Source organism: Folsomia candida, unplaced genomic scaffold, assembly GCF_002217175.1.
Source record: "Folsomia candida strain VU population unplaced genomic scaffold, ASM221717v1 Fcan01_Sc013, whole genome shotgun sequence".
Taxonomy (NCBI): Eukaryota; Metazoa; Arthropoda; class Collembola; order Entomobryomorpha; family Isotomidae; genus Folsomia; species Folsomia candida.
The window spans coordinates 1865599-1883695 of NW_019091205.1; the positions used below are offsets into that span (position 1 = coordinate 1865599).

General features: G+C 36.5%; 3 protein-coding genes across 9 annotated transcripts; all 3 read left to right on the forward strand.

The window, feature by feature from the left end:
* The first annotated feature begins 547 nt into the window (after positions 1-547).
* LOC118437288 (dehydrodolichyl diphosphate synthase complex subunit DHDDS-like) lies at positions 548-3339 on the forward strand. 4 transcript variants are annotated; one of them, XM_035856217.1, is made up of 7 exons: positions 548-743; positions 836-900; positions 981-1107; positions 1782-1838; positions 1928-2084; positions 2529-2677; positions 2746-3339. In XM_035856217.1, the coding sequence occupies exons 4-7, from the start codon at positions 1823-1825 to the stop codon at positions 3060-3062; spliced, it is 639 nt and encodes a 212-aa protein (XP_035712110.1). In that variant the 5' UTR covers positions 548-743; positions 836-900; positions 981-1107; positions 1782-1822; the 3' UTR covers positions 3063-3339. The 4 variants fall into 4 exon arrangements, 1 of the variants encoding a protein (XP_035712110.1); XR_004835995.1 differs by lacking the exons at positions 548-743; positions 836-900 and adding an exon at positions 2188-2247 and having other exon boundaries at positions 940-1107; XR_004835996.1 differs by lacking the exons at positions 548-743; positions 836-900 and adding an exon at positions 2188-2228 and having other exon boundaries at positions 940-1107.
* Positions 3340-4175: 836 nt separating this feature from the next.
* On the forward strand, positions 4176-9385 carry LOC110855528 (ABC transporter G family member 20). Of its 4 annotated transcripts, none has more exons than XM_035856471.1 (13): positions 4176-4394; positions 4977-5006; positions 6437-6588; positions 6658-6726; positions 6793-6925; positions 7008-7393; positions 7485-7701; positions 7994-8171; positions 8281-8375; positions 8450-8520; positions 8599-8861; positions 8938-9024; positions 9097-9385. In XM_035856471.1, exons 2-13 carry the CDS (start codon positions 5001-5003, stop codon positions 9315-9317), a joined length of 1878 nt encoding a protein of 625 aa, XP_035712364.1. In that variant the 5' UTR covers positions 4176-4394; positions 4977-5000; the 3' UTR covers positions 9318-9385. The 4 variants fall into 4 exon arrangements, with proteins under 4 accessions (XP_035712364.1, XP_035712363.1, XP_035712366.1 ...); XM_035856470.1 differs by having other exon boundaries at positions 4177-4394; positions 8257-8375; XM_035856473.1 differs by having other exon boundaries at positions 4178-4394; positions 5902-6588; positions 6778-6925; positions 8257-8375.
* A 2839-nt stretch (positions 9386-12224) lies between these two features.
* Positions 12225-13741, forward strand: LOC110855529. Its single transcript, XM_022103933.2, has 5 exons — positions 12225-12230; positions 12313-12319; positions 12737-13107; positions 13544-13586; positions 13652-13741. The coding sequence occupies exons 1-5, from the start codon at positions 12225-12227 to the stop codon at positions 13669-13671; spliced, it is 447 nt and encodes a 148-aa protein (XP_021959625.1). The 3' UTR covers positions 13672-13741.
* Positions 13742-18097: the final 4356 nt, after the last annotated feature.

Sequence of the window (18097 nt, forward strand, 5' to 3'; positions counted from 1 at the left end):
CAACATCTCGCAACATTAGGTGGAGACATGGTTTAGCTATGGTTCTAATCATCGTCCAAATTGTCCAAAATGCACAAAAGTGTTCAAATGAATACGATTTGTTTTTCAAATATGAACAAATTTTACATTCATAAATATACAGAGCGTTTTGTAATCTTTTAATGCAAATGACTTCGCCAAGAAGATGGTATCAAGAAAATTGGGATAGCTTGACATCTGTTTGCTCAAAATCTTTGACCGCACTTTGTTAGAACTCCATTGTAAGTTATGCAGTTTGAGTTCTCACGGAAGGTACGTATGATATAAAGTTAGTTTTAATAAAGTTATAAGCAAATTACCATATATGATTGTGTCAAATATTCCTGATGGGAAATACCTTGCCATCCTTATCATATATGCAAATTGCGTAATTAACAAAGTGAAGATTAATTAAGGCGAATGCAGATATAATTCTGTTGAGTAGTGTTGAGTAAATAGGTATTTGAATAATTAATTCCCTAATGTGAAGTATTATCGAGTGATGGGGTAGTATGTAGGTTGGGGATGGCCCAGACGGGTATCTTATTGACTCAATCCTACGGATTTACCTTGTACAAGCCCATTAACCTGGAATACATTTAGTGCAAATCAATCTTTGCCCTCTTTTTGTCGGGTTCCCAGAAATATTTGTACCTTACTGAAATTTATGTTAGCATGGCCTTCGAGTAAGTACGTCGAGTTCATCCGTCTTGGATATGAGCCATGTAAAGCAGAACAGGATCATATGCATAAATTATTATTTTTTGAGCAATAATATTGTGGTGCAATTAAAAATATAGGTTCTTAAAAAATATAGGTTTTTATCTTATCTTATCTGCTGAAGGACCTCACAATCACATGTGGGTAATCACAACTAAGCAAGTAAGTATCGCCTAATCCTATAAAATGACCTCTTTTTCAGCAATAACTCAGTTCACTCGTAACATTTATTTGAGTCACAGGGGCAATAAGAATAAGCGACTCTTTTAAAATGAAGAGCGATAATTGCATGTCGTACCTTCAATTATTGGCAGCCTCAATCGCCCGGATGGGACCAATCCCGCAGCATATCGCCATCATAATGGATGGGTATTACATACTTACATGCATTCACTACTCTTCGTTTGCGTACTAATTATAGCCTAGTACTCAGGACCGATTTTTCACCTGAACGTTATGACAGTCAACGAGAGAAAGAAAGAAAGAAACTTAAATATTTTTTGCAACTTATTTTAAGAAACACTCCAACTTGCTACACTTACAATGCGATGGTGTGAAGAGCAACCTTTCGATTTGGTGGAAATTTTAAAATTCAAAATTCAAACGTTTCTTGACTCAAAAATCCTGCATCAGTTTGAGCTATGGTCGGAATTAGTCAAAATATTTGAAGTCCAAGTTAGAAAATTGGTAATCTATCCCTTCGGAGGAAATGGGGTGGGATTTTTTCTTCCTCAACTGAGTAAAAATAGCCCCCATTTCTCAACTTTGACTCAACCTAATTCCAACCATCGCACAAACTGCCTGAAGAAACATTTGTTGTATGGGCTTGGACCTTATATGTAATTTTAAATTTCGACCAAATCGAAGGGTTACACCTCACACCATCGCACTGTTAACAGTGCTATCCAGTCAGGGTCAGGGTGTAATTTCAAATAAAGGGAAGAACTCGACACTTATAGAGAAAAATCCGTCCCGAGTGTCATGAGTGAATGGCTTAAACACCTGCACGCCTAAAATTTTGTATGGGTGGAATTGTTTATTAGAAATCGTCGCTACGCAGCCAGTAGAGGAATGAAAACATTGTATGGTCACGAAGCTGGGTAATCAATATTTTAAACCGTCTTCAACACTAATATTTTGAATTTATTTATCCCAGGTGAAGTTCATCTAAATGTTGCAAATTTTTCAGAGCCGGACTCCTTCATGCTTTGGTGGTGGAGAGCACTTGGGTGCAAGGAATTAACTTTGTATGTCTTCTCATCCGAAAATTACAAGCGGACAACCCAAGAAGTTGACGCTTTAATGGATTTAATGTATCGCAAATTCACCACAATGCTGCAAGAAGTGTACGTTTTAATAAGTGATTGTGCAATGATTGATTGCTGATTGAGATTGGGTAATCGGATAAATCCGATTACCCAATCTTATTAATGATTCCTTGGTTGGTAGGGAAATCCTGGGGTTTTGATATTGAAAACCAATACTCACAGGTTTACCTGGATTTTACTGGTAATTAGGGTAGTACGGTTTTGGGGTAAACTGAGTTATCATAGTTTCACATGTAGTAAGTTGAGAAAAAAAATTTTTAAGTTATTTTGCAAAATATATAGCTGCTTATTAATTCAATTTAGTAACTACTAAATTTGTAGCATTGTTAGTAATGCCCTTCTATCATGCTTTGTTAAATTTGAAAACCCCGTCTACCACTCATAAAACCTCAATACCCCAAACTCCGGGATAGCATACCTTGGGAGTTGGTCTTATTAAATATCTAGAATTTAAACCTGCAGAGAAGCCGGCAGTAATCGGGACACCTGCATACAAATGATTGGAAATTGGGAAAAATTTCCGCTCAAATTAAAACATAGAATGGCAAGCTTAATGGCAAGGACGCGACATTTGACCCCTTACAAATTAAATTTGGCTGTAGGGTATACTGGTGAGGGAAAATAAATATTTAAACACGTTACCCTTCGGATATCTAATTTATTAAATTTACATATTTAGGTCGGGAAGGGATTCTTAGGAGCCTAAGCTCTTTTCATGACGAGGACAATGAAGCGAGCTGTAATTCCTCTGAATCATTCCCAAAGTGGAATGAGCATTTGATAGAACAATCTCAGCATTTAGTGGACTTGAGAACTATTGACCTACTAATCCGAACTGGGGGTGACCAGCGACTCTCAGATTTCATGATGTGGGAAAGCAGCCATGCCTACATCCACTTTACGGAGAAAACTTGGCCAGAATTCAATTTCTGGGAATTTATACATTGTTGCTTCTTATATCAAGTGCATAAGAACAGAATTATTGAACAGGTATGATTTTATAATAACAGACTTGGGTATTTTGGTAGAAGGATTTACTCGGGAAAAACATGGCGTCAGCTTTAATGTTGATTGATTAGTACATATTTGATTTTTTGGTTACATTATATGCATAAAAAAAATACTGCCAAAATTGGCTCTATTCCGAAATCCCCGGATATTCTGGAGATATTCTCACCTGAACGGGATCAACCACTGGGAAGTACATTTCTGAGAAGTAAATACATTACAATAAAACAAGTTGAAAATAAAAGCAACCTAATTTCTCAGAAAAGATTAGTAATTCTTATCAAATTTAATAGTAAATTGTTATGAATTAAGGGTTCATACTCGTTAACGTAATACATCCATGTATGCATGCATTTTGAATGGGTCACTCTAAATAAAAGTTGAATAAAATTTATCCAACGGTTGAATAAAATTTATACAAGTTGGATAAATTTTACCAAATTGTTGTGTCAACTTTTATTTAGAGTGTTGGACATTTTCTGGTTATCTCATGAGCTATTTATCATACTTATTATGTATTAGTAGATCTAATCCATTGTACTCATGTGAAAAAGAAGTACCTTGTCATCCTTATAAAATATATAGCCTATCAGGCAACAATGTGAAATCTATATAATAAAGGAGAATACGTATACTATACAAATACTACACCAATTAGAAGAATTTTTTTAAATATTCAGATACGGACACTTACATATGTACGGCGCGGGTCGTTTAGCTTTTTCGAAATAAATTTATGTAATATGATTTCATGGAAAGAACAATAGTAAAAAAAACATAAAATTCTCAGTGTGTACATATATAGGGAGTCATTTCAGGTGCACAGTTGTAGGTTCGGGATAACCCAATGGGTATCGTGTCAAAACATGTAATAGAATGGGGAAATGGCAAAATCGGTTTTTCCAGGAATTCGTCAAGGTATTTGTACCTGATTGTAACCAGAATTGTGAAGTTGTCAAGATAAATCCTATCACAATAGAAATTTATTTATGTTTTATTTGCTTCCATAGCTATACAAGAAGTTGGGTACTTGCTCCCTCTCATATAAAATTTTTTCCCACTATTAGCGATGGAAAACTACTAGCACAATTATTCACGTTTAAACGGAATGCCTTGTTAGTCCGACATTGTTGGTTTACGGGCAACGGTGAATTTATTATTTGTCTGCTTCAATTTTTCAAGTTAAATTGGGTTGAGTTTTAAGGTGTTTGAAGCGATGAGTTCAAATGAGGCGGTTAAAATGTCGTCTGCGTATAAATCATATAAGGACGGATTCCCTGTTTTGTCAGGGTTATCGATGCATGTTGAGAGGGGTACTCTGTAAGTTCCGTATTGTTTATTGATTGATTGATTTGATTTATTTATTCCACCACTCTTTTAGTCCTCTGGCCCATAGAGCACAACAAGAAAAGTTTACATCATTTAGTATAACGGGTTACATATCAAGACTTCACTTTCCAAAACAACAAATATTACCAATTTCGATCAATGAGTATAACTAGCCACTTTGACAATGTGACAAGTTAACAGCATGATTATTACTATTACGACTTACATGACAAAGTTTCATACAGTTACAAGATCTTAATGTTCAAACATTAAAAGGGATTTTTAACAACGTAACCGGAGACGTGTGCTTTAAAATCCCAAAAGTGCAATTCATATTCTCAAGAAAGTTTTGTGGTGGTGCGAAGTTGCTCATAATGTCAGTACAATTCACGTTTTGCAAAATACATAGTTAAGTAAAGTAAGTATCCAGTTGTGGGCATCATCCACAAGTCGCACTCGGCAAATCCCAATACAGGCTAAATACATAAGTTCCGTATTATTAAAATGCGTGAACGAATATTTTTAATTGATATTTTTAAATTTGATACATATTATTTTTTGGGGTAATTTCAGTTACGGACTTCTCGGATCTAGTGGATGCGGGTATTACTTAATTCGTTTCTACTAGAGCGTGCGCAAAGGGACCTATTATTTTATTTTAATATAAGACTTATGTATACAGTCTATGTTCTTTTTTATGTATATTTAAATTTTTTGAGTTTCGCCACAGTCACGATTTAGACCTCAAACCTGTCCTGGACGAAAATTTTCTGTGCGCGTCAAAAAATCATACAAGGTCGTATCATAGCTATTTTTTCGTGATGCATTGCAGCATCTCATAAAAAAATATTAGAAAGACATAAACATTATCCATGAAGTTTTATTTTTTGGCTCTCATTTTGAAGTGGTAAGAAATCTGGCCGTTGACCTTTCGGTGACTTGCAAAATCGGCGAAGGGGAATTATGTAGCAATGAGTTAATGCAGCGGCCTGCAGAGATTTAGCCGGCTAGGTGCAAGGCATCCTACCGAGATTTTAATAACGGAAATATACGAGTGCTGTATTTAGAAAGTGTAAACACTAGGCGTACCCATGAGTACCAAGACACGATAATAATTGCATCTGCCAAATTTCTGTTCGCTCCCACTATGGTTTGAACAAATCATGTATAGTTTCTCTAGTAAGTAAAGTTATTAAGTTATTAAGTAAACTTGGAGCTACATACAAGAGATCCTTGCCCGACGAAGTACTCCGTGTAGATGCTCGTGAGCGCATTATCTCGCTTAGGAAGGAGAGGTTGAGCTCTCTACCCTAAATCCAAGTATCAAATTTTCACTCATAATAATAAACTGCATAAATATATAAAACACATCATTAAATCAAATAATCGTTAAATGTACCGTTACTATTGTTCCGTCCGCATCAGCTTTCGAACGCATGGAGCAATCTATCTTTTTTCCAAATTATTTAAACAAGCACGAAAATGTTTTTCTTTTCAGGAAGACAACGCTACTTAATTGCATTTTGGGATTAACCAGATTGGATTCTGGCTATATTTCAGTAATGGGTAGGACTCCTGGAACCAAGTCTGTAAATATTGGTCACATGCCTCAGGTCTTCGATACAAGTGTGGGCAGCCATATAAAAAACGTTATATAGGAACTTGTCGAATAAATTCCATGGCCTATTTCTGCTCTTATTTCTGCTCGTCGAGGGGAGGTGCCACGTAATACTAGAAGCAGATTGTCGCAGTAAAATTGGCGTTTCTTTGCTCTATGATTTTTTAAGTTATAGGGTGCCAATACTTTTTGCGTGTTAATTTTGCATATTTTCCCACAAATTAGTTAAAATCGGCGTTTATCTAATTTTAATCAATAAAACATGACATAATCGAAAACTACATTAGATTTGCTAAATGCGTACAAATTTTTATGCTAATTTGATAATGCATGCCAATGTTATAGCCAATTATATTTAGCTTGCGTGGGTGTTGCCTATACTTGTTACATTGACTGTATGTATGTCTTATGTTAGGATGCCGCCTTGTATCCCTTGAAGATACGTGAGATTTTTCAGTATTTTGGAAAACTATTGGGACTAACGGATCTAGAAATATTAACTCGAAGTAAAGAACCTAAACTCGTATTAGATTTAAATGATTTAGGTCCATGTGTTTCCTCGCTCAGGTGAGTTAATTAATTAAGTATTCTAAATTAGAAAACACTTAAATTGCACCCTTTGTTTAATATGTGCAGCGGGGGGCAACGTCGCCGTGTATCACTAGGAGTTGCTTTGATTAATCACCCAAAATTACTGGTTTTGGAGTAAATTTTTGATTTAATTCTAATGATTTAATAATGCCCTAATAATTTTAGATTTTGAAATTTAAGTGAACCAACCGTTGGGATCGATCCTTTGTTAAGGGAATCGATATGGGATTATTTGTGTAGTTTGACAGCTACAAAGGGGACCACAATTATTGTAACGACACATTACACCGAAGAAGCGCGACGATTTAATAAGGTTTGTGCATTGCAATCCTCCCTTAATTATTTTAAGTAGTTTTTTAATTGCCTGCCTTTCATTTATAACTCGATTTGAAAAGATTGGAATAATGCGGAAAGGTCGGTTAATTGGAGATGATTCCCCAAACAATCTAATCCATATGCACGGGGGAAATCGCTTGGACGACGTACTATTAAACCTTTGCAAAATTAACGATGAATCAAATATGAATAGCTTCGAACCAATTGCATCTTACAAAAAATTGGACGATAAGCTTAACACGGATTCTTTGAAAACTGTTGAATTAATCTCCTACAAGAAATTGGAATATTCAAAATGTTTCTCTAAAAATGATAACGAATTCGTTTCAAGGAAAGACAACCCCAAAGAAAGATTAGTTCGGCAACTGGCTCAGTTTTCGGGAAGTCTAACCAAAATTAAGGCGCTGACAAAACGCAATTTGTTAATGAGTTATAGAATTCCTTCGTAAGTCAAAATTATAACTGTAAATAAAATTTGTCGAAACCTAATTACATAGGTTGTCAAATAAATTAGATATATAATTAATTAATTATAGATATATCTTAATGGCACTATTGCTACCCTTAATACACTCAATTATTATATTGTACACGTGGGGAAGGGATCCTGTTGGACAAATTTTAGCCGTGTCAAACCAAGACGGAATTTGTCATCCTGGGGTTGGGTTATCCATAAGAGCACGATTTGAGTATCCCTGGAGTTGCGGTTTCTTAGAAGATGTCATGAACGACGCGGAGCAAAAGATTATTCTGGTATGAATAGATATGCAGAAACAAAGCAGAATTTATTCACTTGAGGGTATTCATTATTTCTTCGTATCCTTAGTATTCTTCATTTTGTATAAGCTACTACGGTTACGCGATTTTATAAGCGTCTTATTCTTTTGTCATCAATGATCTCTTTACGATTTTTGCGAAACCTCTTTTGCTTAGTATTTTACGAGACTAGGCTACGCAGGAATAGTGAGTACCCTCAACAAAACCAGTCAAAAAAACTATATTTATATAATAATATAATTATAAAACGTCTATAATTCTTATGTAGAAAGTCTACGAATCCAAGGAAGCGGCAAGACATTCGGTCGAAATAGGAGATACGCTTGGATTCATACATTTTCCGCGAAATTTTTCCCAGCATAATTTCAATAGATTGGTTCTCCATCGGTTCGCTACAAGTGAGACTTTGGCTGGAAGCACAGTGCAAATTTCACTGGATATGACGAGTAAACAAGTTTCCTAATAAAGTACCCCAGCGAATCGTACCGTACCAAAATTTTAATAATTATGCTGCCAACAAAATATTTGCAGATAAAATAACAACTTTCTTATTAGAAACGCTACAAGGAAAATATTCAAAATTTATGGAAAAGATGGTATCACGAATTAATGCACATATGGATTTACGACAAATTCGTACTCCACTCAGGGTAAAAAAAATCAAATTATTTCCTTGGTCAATTTTAAATAATGAAAAAATGACCAAATCTATTCTGAATTTTAGTTCAATAATGATAACTCGACCAGTGATCGGGGCGAATGGAAGGATTACTTTCTACCTGGGAATATTCCGCTGTAACGAACTTTTTCTATGGGTTATTGGTATTTTGGTAAATACATATTTTGAAGAAAAATAGATTCATTTTTTTTCAGAATGATATTTTTCTACTCGGTGGGTTGCTCATTAGCCTTGATTCAGGATAAGGAGGATGGGACCCTTAAAAGATCACAGGCATGTGGAGTAGAATTATGGCATGTCTATGTGTCCTATTACTTATCCGAAGTTCTTATTATGTTGGGACAAATTGGAATTGTCTTTATGAGTCGTTTCCTCTTTGGGGAATATACGAATAAGGGGTCCTTTTGGTTGTGTTTCGTAATTGCGTTCTTATCTGGTTGGGTTGCAATTTCGACTGGTATGCTTGGAATTTTCGTTTTTAATGAATTACTTTATTTGATAAATATTATTCAAATCTAATTGAGAATTTGTAGGGCTACTAGTCGCCACGGTTTTGTCTCGCAGTATGGAAGTCATAATGGTTATGGGACTCGTCATGTTAACGACGGTTTATTCCTGCGGTGAGAGAACTTACAATGCGTAGGAGTAAAGTGATAAGGGGACTTAAATAGTTTAAATTATGACACATGTAGGATTTTCTTGGCCTTTGGACTCTGTGACGAAGCCGTATCGCTGGATTTGTATGTATTTGAATCCCATCAGTCCCCCAATGATGGCGACAAGACGTGTTTGGAATAGTGCGTGGGGTATCGAGCATCCTATCATTTTTGGGGCATTACTTGGATCAATTACTTGGATAATATTTCTAACAAGTGTTGGTTTAATTGTGGAGAGGAGGCAGCGAAATAAGTAAAGCTGGGATCTAATTTTGTTAATCAGTTTATTTGCACAAATAAATCTTCATGCTGCTAACACTTTAAATCCCGACCACTCCATATTTACTGTTTAACACGTTTTAGTGCTAAATATGGCCATACACACGTACATTACGCCATCAAACTAAAAAATCGTTAGAATCTAAATCGAAAAAATGCTCAAAATCTCATTTATTTATATATCCTACAAAATATGTATGTATTGAACAAGTACACAGTTTAGTTAGTCAAAGTCAGGATATTTTTTGGTGTCGCTAGGGAAACTTATTCCTGGGCATAGTCTGTCTGCATCCGTAGCACGTCTCCACTGATCGCTTGCGTCGAAATAAAGCATCACGTCGACGATAATCTTATCTCTTCAACTTAAAAAGTAACATAATAGAGAATTTTTTTATTGGCGTACCAGCCAGATTCATCTGCTATTTAACCTCTTGACCATTTGCCATACACTCTTAGGCAACTGGTATTGAATCATTTCGAATCATTACCGGACGGAGTACATATATGACTCTACCGGCATCGGTAATATCGATCGTTAGGCCGTAGTAATGAGGTGGTAATGAAATCTATACCACTCAGAATCAAACTATAACCAAGCCGGTAAGGAATTATTATCAAATCAATACCAACACGGAGTACATATGTGACTCTACCGGATGCTTTACAGTGTACTGATAATCTCCAGTTTGTGAGTACAATATACATACATACATATGTACCTGCCTTGTTTCGTGAGAAGATTATCGGTCTTAAAATTCAGATCGAATCTGGGCCATGACCAGTAAAATTGCCCAGAATTACAATGCTTTGACGTAATTTTGACCACCTTATCTTTTCCAAATTAAATTCAAACGCTAGCGACCTCTGCCCGCCAGTAGGCAGTAAAGTCCCCCATCGATGAACCTTCCGCTTCATTCTTATTCTTAAGTATGTTTTCATAAAGGTTAATAAATACCAGAAAGTTTGAGAACTATGATGGGTCAATGTGCAGAATTTTAATACCTCAGTATTAACAATATATGAATGAATTCATCTCCAATTGGAGCAACAAAGTGCGCAGCATTTGTGATTGGCAGTATGACGACACAGAATCACAGATAAAAAATACGACCTCTGATTAAACACGATTTTAAAATGGTTCGATAATACATTAAAGTGAAGTAAATAAGAACATTGGTACCTGAATCCATTAATAAATACGACGTACACGTATGTACATACACATGTATGCGAATATCTTGTTAGTTATCGTAGTATTAATTAAGAGTTGTTTGCATGCAAATGGCCAATCTTGCACCAAATTATGCAGAATGACAGTCATCTACTTATCTCTACTCATGCCAGGGATATGGTACAACTCTGGTACTAATACGGCGCAGTGGCCGCGAAAGCGTGGGGACATAGACAATGTCCTCATGGAAATTATGATAATTGATTTAACTTATTACAAATGTCATGCAAATATGTACTTCATCTTGTACGTAATAACCACGTACATATATTTTGGTTGTCCAAAATTTGCATGACAAATTTCTATTATTAAAGTTCCAGATTTTATCCTGCCAAACATTGATTGTTGTTTAAAATATATTTAAAAAAAATTGTGACCTTGAAAATAGGTGAGGCAAATTCTTGCGAGAGTGTAGATAGACGTAAGTCGGTTATCCAACATGTTCCCATGGTCCTAATCATTTTCCGCGGCCAATGGTATCTATACAGTCGTCATGGATTTCATCGTTGCAATCTTCTTCTCACTATTGAACGAACTTCAATACATTTTGACACATAAAATGCCTCAATTAATTGGAACACTTATATTCCATTAAAGCGATCGTACGTAATTGATTATCGGTCTGATCGATTCAAATAAAAGGAGAAATATCACCGGGATTGTCACACACGCCTTCACTACTCAAAAATCAACCGGTCAATTTTAACCAATTTGTTACCAACTTTCAAAATGTTAGGCATTAAAGGACTTCTCGTCCTAATATTGGGGGTTATTTTAGCCTCCGAAATTCACGGTCAGAGTGAAAGTAAGTGCTAACTAATAATTTATCAAAACATTGTGTATTTTTAAAAAAAGTTTTCAATCCTATTTTCAGAAACGGGCATAGTTAAGATGTTCTTTGAGAGGTCAGTCTATGTGAACCAGATATTTTACCAGTTACTTTTTGCCCACTTGGAAGCCTCCTTGGAGAACGAGCCCATCCCGATTCCCGAGCCAATGACGTTGGACAATTTTACGTACAACCATAGATGGTTATTATACGAGGGAGAGTCGCACACATAGTAAGTGAATACGAACCTAACGTTGGGCTCAGGGACTCATCACCAGAATCGTCAAAGTCAACACGTTTTAATTAATTTGTCCGCTATTGAAATTTTGTTTGTTCAAATTTCTTGGCGAAAAATTAGTACATAGTTGATGAATGGCAGAAACTTCATTTAATTAAGTTTCAGTTATTCTGAGGCCTTCCTAAACTTGAGATGTCTACCACTTTGGCATTGTCTCTCAACAAATTTTGATAGATACAATCAAAATCTGGGGTGTAAGTTTTTAATAAAATTTGTAGTCCCGAATTTTAAAATAAATTCCCAGAAGCGAGAAATGTGCTGGTCTTGACGCATTTAGCGATGAGTCGTCGAGTCCTGTATATATTTGAAGAAATAAATACGATAGTCAATTAATTATTCGGAAATGTATATATATATGATGTCAAGTATTAAATATTTTGTCTTCTTTAGTAATCCACTCCTTTTTGGATTTTCCAACTCTGTCCTCACGGTTCATGTGGACAACGACACGTATAAGGCCAATATTCACCTCGTCATTCCACAGGCGTCTTTAACAGGTAAAAATTGAGAATCAGAAAAATTAACATATGCATGTATGTATGTACAGACATATTTCATAGCTCGCCGATTGGAAATTTTAGTCAAAATTTAATTACCTCAATTGTACACTATTAGAAATTCGGTAAAGCCAGGCTTGTATTGATTTCTTGGTATTAAAATTGCTACCGCTTGGTACTAAGCTTTTATACCCGGTAATTAAAAATTTTCTAGGGATATGGTAAAATTTTGATGCTGAGGTACTGAATAATACACCGTGTTACTGACCCGTTTGGTAGTCATAATTATTAGAATATCCCGTTGGATACTTTTCACACGGGATTTGGAAGTGTGTACTTGTCGGTAGTAAATTAGCATATTACGTGGTGAACAAAATGCCGATTCTTTGAGAATCCACCGACTGTTTCCCTATTGTACTCATGTTAACTTTAATACGAGTAGGATACATACTCGACTAAAACCTACCCACCCAGCTTTTCGATCACGTCCATAATATATGGACGTTCCCTAATCAAGTTAATTAATTTTTTATCGTGTAAAGGCGCATACGACTTGTGGGTCGACCACTACAATATTTGGGGAACGGTTGAGACTGAACACCGTGGTGCGGGCGCGTATGCCCACACTTTTTCAAATGTCGACCTGTGGCTGAACTTGACCCTGAGTGAGGGTCTTGATGATGGACGCGGACAACCACTCGCGACAGATGTCACCACTTCCCTCGTCTTCGGCTCGTGCCGCCTTTGGGCAGGAAATTTTACGACAAACGGCGACCTATGGGATGACGCCAAGTGGGAGCGGCAAGGTCCGATATTTAAGGCGGATTTCGACGAGGAGATGAAATCAAGAACGAGGGAGATTCTACTGAGGGAGGGGGCACGGGCGTACTTTAATATGTATTGGGGATATGGCGTAAGTACATAAACTCCTTCACTTGATATTTGTAATTAACGAGCCTAAACGGGTTAGCATCTGAAAAAGATTATAGATTTTTAGGTGCATTTTTCGGCGAAAATTTCCATTATGTTTTCATAAGTCTATTCAATATTATCTTGGTAAGGTTGTAATATATGTATGTATGTACATATGTACATAGCATTCTTTCCCTTATGCATTTCTTGAGATTTTGTCCACTTTTAAAGATACGGCCCACCGAATGGTAAAAAAGACAATTTAAAAAATCATTTTTTCCGGAGGTAAATGGGCGGGGTAATTTTTTCCAGCATTATGTTACTTATTTAGAATTGAGCTTAAAAATATTATCGTATAAAGTTGGGCCGTGAAATCGATTCAAATTTGCCAAATTTGTAATTTGAAAATTGTTAATAATTTATAATTTTCCATTCAGGAGTATACGAGACTAGAGGCTTTGCACTGGTTGATCGAGCTGGGTGGGTTAAAAAAATAAGTTGGTCCAGATAAATTTTTAAGTTGCAATTTTCTACTGGGGTTGCAGGAGCGGCTCTGAATCCATGATCCGGAATTCAATTGAATGCGACGGTGAAAAAATGAAATTTTTCATTAAGTAATAAATCGAAGGAATACATTTTCATTTTATTATTAATTGTTTTAATTTAACAATTGTTATTGGTCTGAATAAATAAATTCTAAAAATGCGCAAGCTTGTAAATATTTCTTACGTCGGTCTTTTTCACACTCTGCACCCCTTAAAATAATTTACTGAACTATTAAAAAATTGTGGAAACATTAAGAAGTCGCACTTTCATTGTCGGAAATATTATATTTTAATATTATATTTTCATATGCAGATATTAAACAAAAAAGTGCTAGTTAATTCAGGTGAGAAAATTGTTGCTACGTTCGTGGCGTTGGATGCTTGGGTTACTCTGTCAGTCAACGTTAGACTCCATGAACGTAGCATCAAGTTGGGTTTGCATATTGTTTCATTGGATACCCTCAAACCACGATTTTCCAATTTTTCCCATTACTTAATCTCCACGTTGCTTAATCCAACACCGCATTTTGTTTCTACGCTTCAACTTATCATGAATGCTCTGCACAAGTCGTGCCCAAATTAATCTCACCCTTCTTGCGATAAGTGACCTAATGTATTTCACATGTTCGAAGACCCAAAGGCAAATATACACCATTAAATAGACTGAAAACAGAATAAAAATGGTTTGAATACTATCACCAAGTCAAATCAATTTGAATGAGCTGGTGGCATAACGAAGTTTCTCAACTTTACCAGAGTTGGCTTCCCTTTCACGCAATATTGTCGCATTGAGCGAGACCAAACGAAACGAGACGTGGAAGTAAATACCTGAATCCAAAAACATTTTGAAATATCGCACCATCCGTGATTCCTGCCCAACATGAAAAATAAAGCCGACCTGTCTCTCAAAGATGCTTTTATCTCCCCATTTCTTCGTGGGATAATTTCTCTTGTACCCGTAGTAGGGACCGATCTCACTCACTGTACTATCTAACCCGCACTTGTTGCATGTCCAGGTTTTACTGCCTTGGTACTTTTTGACGTTGACTCCCATGCAGACACCGTGGTACCACAAGAGACATGTATCACAAGCTATCCTCCCCATTTTCGTCATTGTACCGCTAAACATTTATGTATGTAGAAATTAAAAATTATTACATGTCTCATAAATCATGTCTTTGGTCGGGGACTTTGACGACAGCTACATATATGCATACTTACAACTTAGCAAATACAATGAATTTCAATGTCGTCTTGGGTGGTTTCGCCAGTGCTAATAATCTTTTCTCCCTTTTTTCATAGATAGTATTGAAGATATCCTGTAAAAATGAAGGTACTAAGTTATCTCCGATAATAAATTCTCCGATAAGACAATAAACTTGTGACATCCCATGCTCGAACTTGTTGTGTGTTGGACACCCATGCCGCTTTTACCCACCATCGATTAACTTGTTTATTAAATCTTTGCAGGAACAGTTCAAGGACAATGCGTCCCCACACTGAAGTTGGCGGAAAGTCATCTTCATTTACAAGGTCAATTCGCCCTCTAATAATTTTAAAGACGGCTTGCGCAATAGTTTGCGCCGTAACAGGCGAACGTCAGACTTCTCCATGACGGCTTAAATAGTATTAGTTTGGGATTCTCTTTCGAATAGATAAGTTGCTTAGATGGCAGTTGACACCAAATAAAACTTGCTAATATTTGTCTTTTATCAGCATCCCCAACGCGGAAATGGTAGCATGAGATGCTGTCCTTCCGCGTGTCTTGATTAATCACCATCGCAAGTATGTATAGGAAGTTAGCCCAGCCCAGCCCAGAATTTAAATTTTTTAATTTTTAAGCTTTCCCGCTGCCGCTGGACATGATTTAATGACTGGAATGTGTTCCGTAACACTTCTAGATAATTCCCAGAAATTTTCAAGCTAATCGACCGGCGGGAACTTTTGAAAAATATAAAAACGTCTTATTTAGCCCCCCACCCTCAGTTTTAATGAATTTTGACAATTTCAAATGTGGAATCGGGTGAGTTCTGATTACTGAAATATCTTCAGCGATACCTGTAGAGTGTTTCCTGAAAGTTTCAAAAAAATCCTACGCCGCGGACCCCTTCAAGAATGGGCAAATTTATATTTTTATCCTCTCCTCCCCAATTTTCTCAACTTTGATGAATTTTGACAATTTCAAATCTTATTTCGGGCGTGTTCTGATATCTGAAATGTGTTAAGGGATACCTGACGGTAATTCATGGAAAGTTTCAAAAAAATCGTACGCCGCGGACCCCCTCAAAAATGGACAAGTTTATATTTTTAACCTCTCCGTCCCGACTTTCTCTTTTTAAATGAATTTTGACAATTTCAAATGTTATTTCGGGCGAGTTCTGATTTCTGAAATGTCTTACGCCGCTGACCCCTACAAAAGTTGACAAGTTTCTATTTTGAACCCTTCCTCTTTTTTAATGAATTTTGACAATTTCAAATGTTATTTCGGGCGAGTTCTGATTTCTGATTGGTTTTTACTGATACCTGGCGAGTATTTCCTGAAGGTTTCAAGAAAATCGTACGCCGCTGACCATTTCAAAAATGCACAAATTGCTATTTTTATTCTCCTCTGTCGCTGCTTTCTCTTTTTTGACGAATTTTGATAATTTCAAAAGTGGTATTGGGCGAGTTCTGATTTCTGATTGGTTTTCACTGATACCTAGCGAATATTTCCTGAAAGTTTCAAGAAAATCGTACGCCGCTGACCCCTTTAAAAATGGACACGTTTTTATATTCATCCTCCTCCGACCCTGCTTTTTCCTTTTTTATTGAATTTTGACAATTTAAAATGTGCTGGAGGGCGTGTTTTGATAACTTTGAACCATCTTGATGCATGGTTAAAGAGTATTTCCTGACAGTCACACTATATTTAGCCGTTAGCTGGGATAAATTGAAGTTTTATTTCAGAGATCTTGCTTGAACGGCGTCCAAAATGGACAAGAACAAAGTTGTATCAAAGTTGCCAGTAATTTGAATTCGTCTCACTAAGTCAAAATAGGTGCACTTAGGCGATGAAAAGTTTTTGTTCACTCTCGTTCACTCTTGTGCACTTGAGTTTTGTTTGCTTTCGTTCACGCGATTTAAATCTTATCTTGCGTACCAGTGTGAATTGAGACCCAGGCTCGAATATCAGAGTATTCTGATGATTTTGCAGGAAGAGAGAAGACGAGGAGGTCAGAAGTCCAACTGGACTGAGGTCTGCACTGAGCCGGAGCCGTAGTTATTTGCGATGGGCCAAGACCCCCAAACGTGGACAATTGGCTGTACTGCTGCTGTTAAGTGCACTTGCTGCTGCAGTTATTTCTGCTGCTGCTGTTAAGTGCACTTGCTGCTGCAGTTATTTCTGCTGCTGCTGTTAAGTGCACTTGCTGCTGAGGCTTCTGCACCTGCAGAAGTCACTTCTTATTTCATTTCACAAAAGTCAACGCATATAAAAACCAGAAGTCTGGAAACTTCCGTCAACCGGTTCGGTGGCAATTTATTCCAGGAGGAGAAAGCACCTGGCTAGCGCACCTGGCCTCCACACCTGGAAAACTAAATGAGGGTGAACCTCCAGCGAGACCTGATAAAGCCACTCTCACAAGCACACACGACTCACCCGACGCAGGTGCAGGGAGAGGTGAATTCGAGAACTTTCCATATTTGAAAAGTTCACGAGAAAATAAAAGATGAAGAGCTTGGTGCTCAATTTATTTGCAGCTTGGTTCTGAGTGAAATTTGATGATTTTGTATGCATCACTAGCTATACACTCTCAGCAAAATTGCCACCAAAATCGTCTCCTCGTGTAGGTACTATGCAACTCTACCGTAGGGTAATATTTTACCTCCTTCCGTTGACAAGTGTGTTTTGTCTCCCGAGCGGAGGTAAATATTATTGTCACTTACCGGGATACAATTTGTTACCGTCGATTACAGAATGTATTCAACGGAGGTAAGCTGTGTCTCCGACTGGAGATAATTTACCTACATGCGGTGACAATATAGGTGACAAGTTATCACCGTCTTGAGCATATATTTATCTCCTTGCGGTAATAGAGCAGAGCCTGGGGGAGGCAAATATTTATAAATAAATGTGTATTTTATTTCAGTTATTATCATTGCATACATATTACACGAATTACACATCAGAAAAGCTGACTACAAAGGAGTCGTACATTAAAATTCCCTAACCTGAATAAAAAACGAAGCAAATATAGTTTCTAAAATATGTATTTATTTATTTAAATACGATTTGGTTAGAGATTAAATTTCTTCACATGTCTATACATACTACATACATGTACATATGTACACATAAATATAAAAATTAAATTGTCATGCTTATATGTATATACATATGTACATACTTATATTACTTATAATGTTAGTAAAAATTGATTCTAGCTGACTCGAGTTTACTATTCTAGT

Coding starts and splice junctions, on each gene's coding strand:
- LOC110855529 (XM_022103933.2), top strand. Junction 13,108..13,543: donor ATATGTATTGGGGATATGGC/GTAAGTACATAA, acceptor TTTTCCATTCAG/GAGTATACGAGACTAGAGGC. Junction 13,587..13,651: donor GCACTGGTTGATCGAGCTGG/GTGGGTTAAAAA, acceptor CTGGGGTTGCAG/GAGCGGCTCTGAATCCATGA.
- LOC110855528 (XM_035856470.1), top strand. Junction 6,589..6,657: donor CCATGTGTTTCCTCGCTCAG/GTGAGTTAATTA, acceptor TAATATGTGCAG/CGGGGGGCAACGTCGCCGTG. Junction 8,172..8,256: donor AATTTCACTGGATATGACGA/GTAAACAAGTTT, acceptor AAATATTTGCAG/ATAAAATAACAACTTTCTTA.
- LOC118437288 (XM_035856217.1), top strand. Junction 2,085..2,528: donor ACCACAATGCTGCAAGAAGT/GTACGTTTTAAT, acceptor TTAAACCTGCAG/AGAAGCCGGCAGTAATCGGG. Junction 2,678..2,745: donor TTTGGCTGTAGGGTATACTG/GTGAGGGAAAAT, acceptor TTACATATTTAG/GTCGGGAAGGGATTCTTAGG.